The following is a 9,725-nucleotide window of genomic DNA, read 5'->3' as shown; positions in this document are numbered from 1 at the left end:
TTTTTGAAATAGTAAAAAATCTAAATAAGAGTTAGCAAGCCAACTTGGGCTGTAAACGAGCCGAGTTTAGTCTATTATTGAATGATTAAGCTCGCCTCAACAACAAATATAAAATGTTCAAACTTGGCTTAATCTTGAACAAAACCTCCAAACTATCTAACAAGCTCAAGCTCAGCTTGATTTATTAGTCAAGTTGAACTCAAGCTCAATATCAAATTTTTGAGTTCGAAATCCAATACAAATATAGTATCAACCCCATATTAAGCACATTTTCAAAACTATTAAGTTTAGACATATGGTTTCAACCCTAATTTAAGCCCAGCCTGTATTTTATCAAGCCCTTTTATTCACAAACTTCTTCTTCTTCTTCTTCTTCTTCTTTTTTCTTAGGCTAAACTCGTTTTTTAAACAAACTTAAAATTAAGACTCAAATTTGACTTATTTAAAAACAAACTAACTAAAAATTTTTTTTTTTTGATTGAATCAAAGCAGAGCTATTTATGAATGGTTTGATTCATTTATGACCCTAAAGCTAAGCTTAACCTGAATAGCAACCTAGTGAAGATTTATCTTCTTTTTTTTTTCTTCAAGAAACTAGTGAAGATTTATCTTGCTAACTTGAAAGTGACTAGCCTAAACATCCTACCATTTATTTAATTCTAAATAATAATAATAATAACAACCTAGTGAAGTAGTGAGTAACTCCATCAGCTCTATAATTTATATAAATATAATGCCTAAATTTTAGAGTCAGTAAAGGAGTGTTTGTTACTATTATTTAAATATCATTACATGTATTTTTATATAATTTTTCACTTATATGTATTTCTACAAAATAATAATAACATTATTAAAAATATCTTACCAAACCGGATCCTAATTCTCTAAAGATTGTTCGTTTGCCTTGACAAATTGTAGTAGTGTCTGAGTCATACAGATTACAGACTCACCCGTGACAAAAATGTATTATTTCTACACATGATATAAAAAAAATAAAAAATAAAAAAAAAATAAAAAAATTAGTTACAATTTGTGTACCTACTCCTACAATTTGTTTACCTAGAAAACTTTAGTTACGCGCCTAAACCGCACCTAGAATTTATACGCTGAAATCTGTATCAAACAAAATCCAAAGACCGGTTTTGATTACAACCATAATTGCATGGCAAAGTCCAAAAAAGCCTAAAAGATTAACATTTAAAAGTACTTTCCACCGTACACAATTTATTTTTTTATTTACTAATCTTCTCACGCGCTAGTAGGGTATTTCATTTTTTCTGAAAAACATAACAATTTTCTTCAGCCAATAAAGTAGGAATAGCGACCATTTCGGGATTGAGTTCAGAATCTGTGTGTTTATATCAAACAGACCTTTACCTCAAGTACCTTTTTTTTTATTGGTAGTGCTACACAACTTTTTAACAATAAAAAAAATAAAAACAAAAATTAAGGATTTAAAAAAAAAAAAAAAAGCATAGGAAAATAAATTATATAAATTCATTGTATGAAGCTCCGAGTCATTTTGAGTAAATCCAAAAATATAAATAAAATAAAATAAAAGATTACATGAGAAAAAGGCCAAAATTGTGGGTCCCCAAGCACCTTCAAAGTGGGACCCACTTTCACCTTTCACTTTCAGACAAACACCCCCAGTACTCTGTCAGTGTGATTATTTAAGCAGAGTCATACAGCACATTCATTAAGCAAGAGTTGCAAAACCATTTCACGCGACAAACTTGTTATTATTATTATAGCAGTGTTGTAGTGTTGTGTTGTAGTGGGTGTGAAATTCTCTCTCACACTAGTTATTTTTCTTTCACTCACAAAAGAAAAGGAAAAGGAAAGACAAAAACCAGCTGTGTTGGTTTTCCTTTACTTTCTCTCTCCAAAAGAAGCTTAGAATAAAGTGTTTATATAAGAGAGAGAAGAGAAAGAATAATAAAAAGGCCATTGCTTTGTTAAGTTGAAGCTGCTTAAACAAAAGAGGATCACTTGCTTGCTTGCTTCCTTCATGGTCACCATGATGGGGTTGAAGCTTGTAATGTGGAATGTGGTAGTGGTGGTTTTGTTGGGTTTATGTGTTGGTATTGCTAAAGCTTCTGTGTCTTATGATTCTAAAGCTATCACCATTAATGGGCAGAGAAGGATTCTCATTTCTGGATCCATTCACTACCCGAGAAGCACCCCTGAGGTATTTTGCTCCAAATGTGCTTTCTGGGTCTCTTTTATTTTCTGGTTTTTCTCAGTTTCTCTGGTCTTTTGTTGTTTTTCTTTAACTGGGTACCTCTAAAATTCCCCCCTTTATAGCTTTTTCAATTTTTTTGAAAAAAAAAAAAAAAAAAAGCTTTATTTTTGTTGCTTATTTTTGTTTTCAAAGTTTGAGTCTTTTTGGTGTTGTTGCAGATGTGGCCAGATCTTATTCAGAAGGCTAAGGAAGGAGGTTTGGATGTGATTCAGACTTATGTTTTCTGGAATGGGCATGAGCCTCAACCTGGCAAGGTAATGAATAATGGCAGCTGTTTTTCTTTTATGTGAATCAATGTTATATTTATGGAATAGAGTATTTGAATTATGTGTACTGATACTTCTTATTTGTTATAGTATTACTTTGGGGGGAACTATGATCTGGTCAAATTTATCAAGCTGGTGAAGCAAGCTGGCCTTTATGTTCATCTCAGGATTGGTCCTTATGTTTGTGCTGAGTGGAACTTTGGGTAATACTAAATTTATCTGAATTCTAAAAATAGAAATATGTACATAAATTTACTGTAAGTTTTGAAAATCTGAGTGTGAGAATATATTTTCTTTTCAGGGGATTCCCTATTTGGCTCAAGTACATTCCGGGGATCAATTTCAGAACAGATAATGAGCCTTTTAAGGTTAGAAACTTCTGATTCTTACATCTGAAATACCCTCATGTATCTCAGTTTCTTTCATATGGCATTGATTTGATTTATTTTTCAACTGGATTTTGATTTTCAATTTGTTGTAATGAAGTATCAAATGCAAAAATTCACAACAAAGATTGTCAATATGATGAAGGCTGAAAGGTTGTTTGAGTCTCAAGGTGGTCCAATAATTCTATCCCAGGTTGGCACAGCACTGTATACTTTTTCACTTAATCCAATGAACTTCTATAATTTTTTACCAATAGAACTTAAATTTGTATTCATTTAATAATAAGAGGTAGTAAACTAAGAGAAGTATCTTTCTCTGCCGATGTTTGTGACAGATTGAAAATGAATATGGACCCGAGGAATATGAAATCGGTGCACCCGGTCAAGCTTACACCAAATGGGCTGCCAAAATGGCTGTGGGGCTTGGCACCGGTGTCCCATGGGTAATGTGCAAGCAAGATGATGCCCCTGATCCTGTTGTAAGTGCAGCCTAACTTTCTTTCCTTTTGTCATTACCTTTTTACCTTTACTTAGCATGTTCAATTAACTCAAACCAACCCTTGATGATCACATGCTGATGCTATGTTCCCACAGTCCTTTTAGTGGGGTTGCTACTCAATAGTGTGATGTCCCCATGTTAATCATCGAGGAAATGAATAATTATTCCTCATTGCACATGGCTAAACACTATTCTATCTCTGTCCTGTCTGTGACTGTTGTAATTATTTAATTCACTTTAGCAATTGAGATTTGTAACAGAGATTTATGACTCTGTTTTCTAATTAATTATTCACACATACATACACCTTCTAACTTCTATAGTGGCACAGGTAAATAATACCTGTAGCTTTTCTAAGCTTGTAATCCTAAGTTAATTGTTGTGAGTCGTGTATATTACGTTGGGTGCTTTCCAATAAAAATAAAAAATTGGTGTGAGTCATGTATCTTTGGTTGACTTCTTGGCTGTTGGAATTATAGTTTTATTATTGCTTTGTGCTCTGGTGGTTTATCCTTTCTTTCCTTTTTTTTTTTTTTTTTTCTTCTTCTCTTTCTAATTTCAAAGATGCATCCAAACAGATTAACACTTGCAATGGTTTCTACTGTGACTACTTCTCTCCCAACAAAGCTTATAAACCCAAGATGTGGACAGAAGCCTGGACTGGCTGGTAAATATGTGTGCTTTTAGCTTGAACTGGGCACTAGATTCTGTCATTCTTTGTTGAATATATAAATTTATTATGATTCAACCACTAACCTAGAACTAAGTGAGTAGATTGCTTTAAGTTATTTTCTGATTAATTATCCTTTGTTCTCTGTAACATGTACAGGTTTACTGAGTTTGGAGGTCCAGTTCCTTATCGACCAGCTGAAGACTTGGCCTTTTCAGTTGCAAGGTTTATACAGAAAGGGGGATCATTCATTAATTATTATATGGTAACTTCATTGTTTGTGTGGAGTGACTCCTATATCCTGAATAATTGATTGAACTGAGCTTTATTTGTTTGTTTTCATGTTTTCAGTATCATGGGGGAACCAATTTTGGCCGAACCGCTGGTGGTCCTTTCATTGCTACTAGTTATGATTATGATGCTCCTATTGATGAATATGGTATGCACAAAGGAGTTATGTTATTAAACATTTCATTTGTGTAGTTTTAGTAGTATAGAACCATAACTACTTATATGTTTTCCAATTGTTTGTATTCATTTTAATAGAATTTATTTTTTCATCATCCAGTTTTGCTGCACTTACATTAGTTTTCAAATGTCACTTGGCGCCCTGTGCCACATCATAGTGGAGTGGTTGCCGCTGTCACTTCACCATAAAGCAAGCAGAAATTATTATTATTATTATTTTTTTAAATCCCCCCATTTATTTCTGACTCTGGTGTAATAGCGACTATATTGTCCTTATTATGCACGGGGTGAGTTTGTGATGGAAATATCATGATTATTCTAATGACTATGTAAAATCTGATAATTTGATTAGTTATACAATATATCTGGTAAGAAAACAGTTGACCATCATTTGATGGGTAACACACATGTATCTAACAAGCTAAAGATTGACTAAAGATGACTGCAACCTAACTAGCTATAGTATCTTTTAGACCTTTGGTCATATAGAGTCATTTTCTTTGTATGCAGATTGTGATAACTTAAGATATTACCATGATATGAATGAAAAGATTTTGGATGGATGTAGCTCATTATCTGGCGGTTCCTTCCCTTGTCAAACAATCAAATCTATCATCATTATAATTTTAGGATAATTCATATATTCTCATATGGTGAAGTAAAAGTTCTTTGACTATTTAACAGTTTTTCCACCTAAGGAACACACTCACACTGACACAGAAAAACTGAAAAATTATCAACTGTGCTTTCTCCAGAATTTATTTTCTCCCTTAAAACTAGGATTGCACTGCATGAATTTTAAGAATTGCTATTTCTTTCTCTATGTAGGACTTCTGAGACAACCTAAATGGGGTCATTTGAAAGATTTGCATAGAGCAATAAAGCTGAGCGAACCAGCTTTAGTATCTGGAGATCCCACTGTGACACCACTTGGAAATTATCAAGAGGTTAAATGAATTTCTGTTTACTAAGAATCGTTACTCATTCAGTCATACTTCAGATTGGCTCACAACTAAAACTCACGCACAAAATTTCATTTTTCTGGTACAGGCTCATGTATTCAAATCAAAATCTGGAGCTTGCGCTGCATTCCTTGCCAATTATAATCCAAAAACTTTTGCAAAAGTGGCTTTTGGGAATATGCATTACAACCTGCCTCCTTGGTCTATCAGTATTCTTCCAGATTGCAAGAACACTGTATACAATACTGCCAGGGTGAGAAAAAAGGCTTTTGATACTCTCTGTTGAATTTCATTGGTCATGGTTGTCAGTACTCGAGACTTTCTCTGGTCCAAGCATATGCACGCTGCCTTGAAAAAATATTTGTGATTTACTACAAAGAATGCAAATGTTAGCTCTACCAAATAAGTTTTGATTTCTTTGAATCTTTATTAGAGGGTATTGTAAGATACGTTCATATTTCCACATGATACTTATGTTTAGTATCTCACTGCTTTGTGTTTTTTAACTTATATATTGATCTTCCTCAAAAAAGAAAAAAGAGGATTTTCCTGTCAGAAGCTTCCTGGTAAACAAACTTCAATAATTTATACCAAAATTTCTGTCAGGTTGGTGCCCAAAGTTCACTAATGAAGATGACTCGGGTTCCTGTTCATGGAGGATTCTCTTGGCAGTCATACAATGATGAGACAACCTCCTCTGATGACAGTTCTTTCACAATGGCTGGGTTGTTGGAGCAGATAAATACAACAAGAGATGCCTCTGACTATTTGTGGTACTCGACAGAGTGAGTAACATAAGCCCATACATAGTAATTTATTTTTTGAGAGGGGGGGGGGGGGGGTGTGTGTGTTTGTTAACGAAATATTTTCTTATAAATTTCATATGCCCTTTGGATTTCCAATCTTTTAAACGTAATATTTTCCCTTCCCAGTGTTAAGATTGACGCCAATGAAGAATTTCTGAAGAGCAAATATTATCCTTATCTTACAGTCTTATCTGCTGGCCATGCTTTGCATGTTTTCATCAATGGTCGACTATCAGGTAGGCAGCATATTGCCTGTTTCAGGCATTTTCTTAACCAACTTCTGTGGATAGTAACTTCCAATAGCCACGGCAATGATGAAAGGAATTTTGTTTAGTCACTTTCATTGATAGTGCTTGTTTATAGTCGTATCATTCTGTATGCTCTCAAACAAGGTTACTTTAACTAATAGTGCTTAATCACTTTGTGTTCTGCCCTCTTTAACACGCTACTTTCTTGATTTTTATCAGGAACTGCCTACGGAAGTCTAGAAAACCCAAAACTAACATTTAGCGAAGGTGTGAATTTGAGAGCTGGTATTAATAAAATCTCACTTCTAAGTGTTGCTGTTGGTCTCCCGGTTTGTCCTCTCTCTCTCTCTCTCTCTCTCTCTCTCTCTCTCTCTCACACACACACACACCTGATTTTTTGTGAACAATGTGCATGGCCATTTTCAATTTAACCTGTCTTTCCTGCTGTCTGTGATATGTTCAGAATGTTGGTCCACATTTTGAGACATGGAATGCTGGTGTTCTTGGTCCAATTTCATTGAGTGGTCTTAACGAGGGGAGAAGAGACTTGTCATGGCAGAAGTGGTCTTACAAGGTTTGTCTTCAAACATATATTCTGTATTCTTTCCCTGAAACGCTACAGAATCACTTAATTTCTTGTTTCCCATCAGATCGGTCTTAAAGGAGAAGACTTGAGCCTTCATTCACTTAGTGGAAGTTCCTCTGTTGAGTGGATTGAGGGATATTTAGTGGCCCAAAGGCAGCCACTGACATGGTACAAAGTGAGTTTCTCAAACCTTAAGTAAAGCTTCTTATTATTAGTGAACTTTGTAAGGTCTTGTTTAGGGGTTCCATCAAGATATAATTAGTGACATAATTGTGGTATTCTTGGTCTGGCACTTTCTTATATCTTGTTTTTAGTTCTTAAAATGAAACATAAGTTATGTTTGGAGTTTTAGCTGAATTACAACTTTTCTTGGGTGAAAAAAGAAAATTTAGATAGAAATTTATATCAGACATGTTTTCATATAATAAGGAATATGCAAGCAAACCCATTTAAGCGGCACTTTTCTGCTAAGGCCAGAACTGACATCGTTGTGTCATGTTTCAGACTACGTTCAATGCTCCAGCTGGAAACACACCATTGGCCTTGGATATGGGCAGCATGGGTAAAGGTCAAGTATGGATAAATGGACAGAGTGTTGGCCGCTACTGGCCTGCTTATAAAGCATCTGGTACTTGTGGTGAATGTAATTACGCTGGAACATATGATGAGAAGAAATGCTTAAGTAATTGTGGTGAGGCTTCCCAAAGATGGTAAGAGAAAAGTTATATTGCTTTAGAGCTTTGTTGTGCTGATAATGAACTATTGGGAACTTACAAATGCTAATAAATTTCAGGTATCACGTTCCTCGTTCGTGGCTAAAACCAGCAGGGAATTTGCTGGTTGTTTTCGAAGAATTGGCAGGAGACCCAAATGGGATATCTTTAGTTAGAAAGGAAATTGATAGTGTATGTGCTGATATCTTTGAGTGGCAGCCAAACCTCATGAGTTGGCACATGCAAGCCACTGGTAAAGTTAGTAAACCAATTAGACCTAAAGCTCATTTATGGTGTGGCCCTGGCCAGAAAATTTCTTCAATAAAGTTTGCTAGCTTTGGAACACCAGAAGGTGCTTGTGGAAGCTTCCGCGAGGGAAGCTGTCACGCCCACAAATCATATGATGCTTTTCAAAGGGTATGCTACAATCTTGCTTTACTTATGCCATCTTTTTTTGCCCTTGCTTCTTCATAATCCATTGCTATACCAAGTCAAGATGCTAAATGATAGCCTCATGCCCTCTTCCAGAGAAATATATACAAAGTCAATAATGCCATACATACTATAATAGATGCCCACTTCTAATTTTAATGCTTGGATGGTGCTCCAACTTAGCTGAGTTATATAAGGCATAACTTTTGAAAACTTTCATCTTTTAAATAATCTAAAGTGTTGAACCTGCAGGCCAACTAAACTTTTTGGCCTCTGTGTTCACACTTTTTTATGCTTTCGTACTTGATTCCTTAAACAACTAGTTCTTCTTGCAGAATTGTGTTGGGCAGAACTCCTGCTCAGTCACTGTAGAGCCTGAAAATTTTGGAGGAGATCCATGTCCAAATGTCATGAAGAAACTCTCAGTGGAGGCTGTTTGTAGCTGAAGTGAATAAAGGTCCTACATCGATTTTCTCAGGACCCCAATACAGAAATTTCAGCTGATATATTTTTGGATAAATTATCTACACGTCCAGAGCATCATGACCATTCATTTTGGCTTTTCCAGGGTGAAGTTGTACAAATATACAACACACTGACTGGCTAAAAGCATATACGGATTGTGAAAATGATAGTTGATAAGTTACATGTGTATACTAGCCATTGTGTTTTGATTGGTGGCCAGCATGTTACATGAAGGTAGAAGTGAAAGGATTGGTCAGAGCACGTTGAGATGATACTAATTGAGTCCATGTGCAATTTTTTTTTTTAGTTTTAGAATTTGGAAGCCTCTGGTTCCTGTAATGTTATGTTTCATTTTCTTGTAAGAAAGGTTTCAAATCTAATAAAAATTATCAAGCTTTTTTATTTGTTTTGCATTCTTCCACACACACACACAAAATCCTTGTTATGGTGCTTTTCTTGCTTCTGCATGCACTGAATTAGTGAATTTACAATAAGAATTGACAACAATAGCTGAAATATAAGGTACTAAATCTTTAAAAATTACTCCTACCTTCTTCTGCCATGGAATGTAAAATTGATGGAAAAAAATTATAAAACCTAACAAATGGAAAAATTTATGAGCCTACTTAAAGTAGACATGCACCTTTATTTACTGTTATATAAATAATATATTGGTCTTTTATATGCTTTGATCAGTGATCACAATGAAAGAGATATCCAAAGTAGGTTGTATTTATGCAACTCTACTTTCGTGTGTTAAAGGAAATTTAGATTTTTTTTAATTAAAATTTCTTGTATTATTTTTTGAAAAGCAAATAGTAGTGAAATTCATAATAAATGAAGAAACCAGCTTTTTTTAGCACATTGATGACTCATTAGGCCATATATTCATAATAAATGAAGAAACCAACTTTTTTAGCCCATTAAAGACTCATTAGCCCTATGGGCAACAAGTTGTGTAGTTGTCCAAAAAGACTGT

At 34.6% G+C, this 9,725-nt stretch overlaps 1 protein-coding gene across 1 annotated transcript; it reads left to right on the top strand.

The window, feature by feature from the left end:
• The first annotated feature begins 1,703 nt into the window (after nucleotides 1–1,703).
• On the top strand, nucleotides 1,704–9,148 carry LOC126725124 (beta-galactosidase 1). The gene is made up of 19 exons (XM_050429654.1): nucleotides 1,704–2,191; nucleotides 2,404–2,499; nucleotides 2,602–2,714; nucleotides 2,813–2,879; nucleotides 2,998–3,090; nucleotides 3,233–3,376; nucleotides 3,975–4,063; nucleotides 4,226–4,331; nucleotides 4,418–4,505; nucleotides 5,363–5,481; nucleotides 5,585–5,749; nucleotides 6,103–6,281; nucleotides 6,429–6,538; nucleotides 6,770–6,879; nucleotides 7,014–7,124; nucleotides 7,201–7,311; nucleotides 7,641–7,846; nucleotides 7,930–8,266; nucleotides 8,617–9,148. The coding sequence occupies exons 1-19, from the start codon at nucleotides 2,012–2,014 to the stop codon at nucleotides 8,725–8,727; spliced, it is 2,535 nt and encodes an 844-aa protein (XP_050285611.1). The 5' UTR covers nucleotides 1,704–2,011; the 3' UTR covers nucleotides 8,728–9,148.
• The last annotated feature ends 577 nt before the right edge of the window (nucleotides 9,149–9,725 follow it).

This window comes from Quercus robur, chromosome 5, assembly GCF_932294415.1.
Source record: "Quercus robur chromosome 5, dhQueRobu3.1, whole genome shotgun sequence".
NCBI lineage: Eukaryota > Viridiplantae > Streptophyta > Magnoliopsida > Fagales > Fagaceae > Quercus > Quercus robur.
This window is presented reverse-complemented; position numbering and strand designations above follow the sequence as displayed.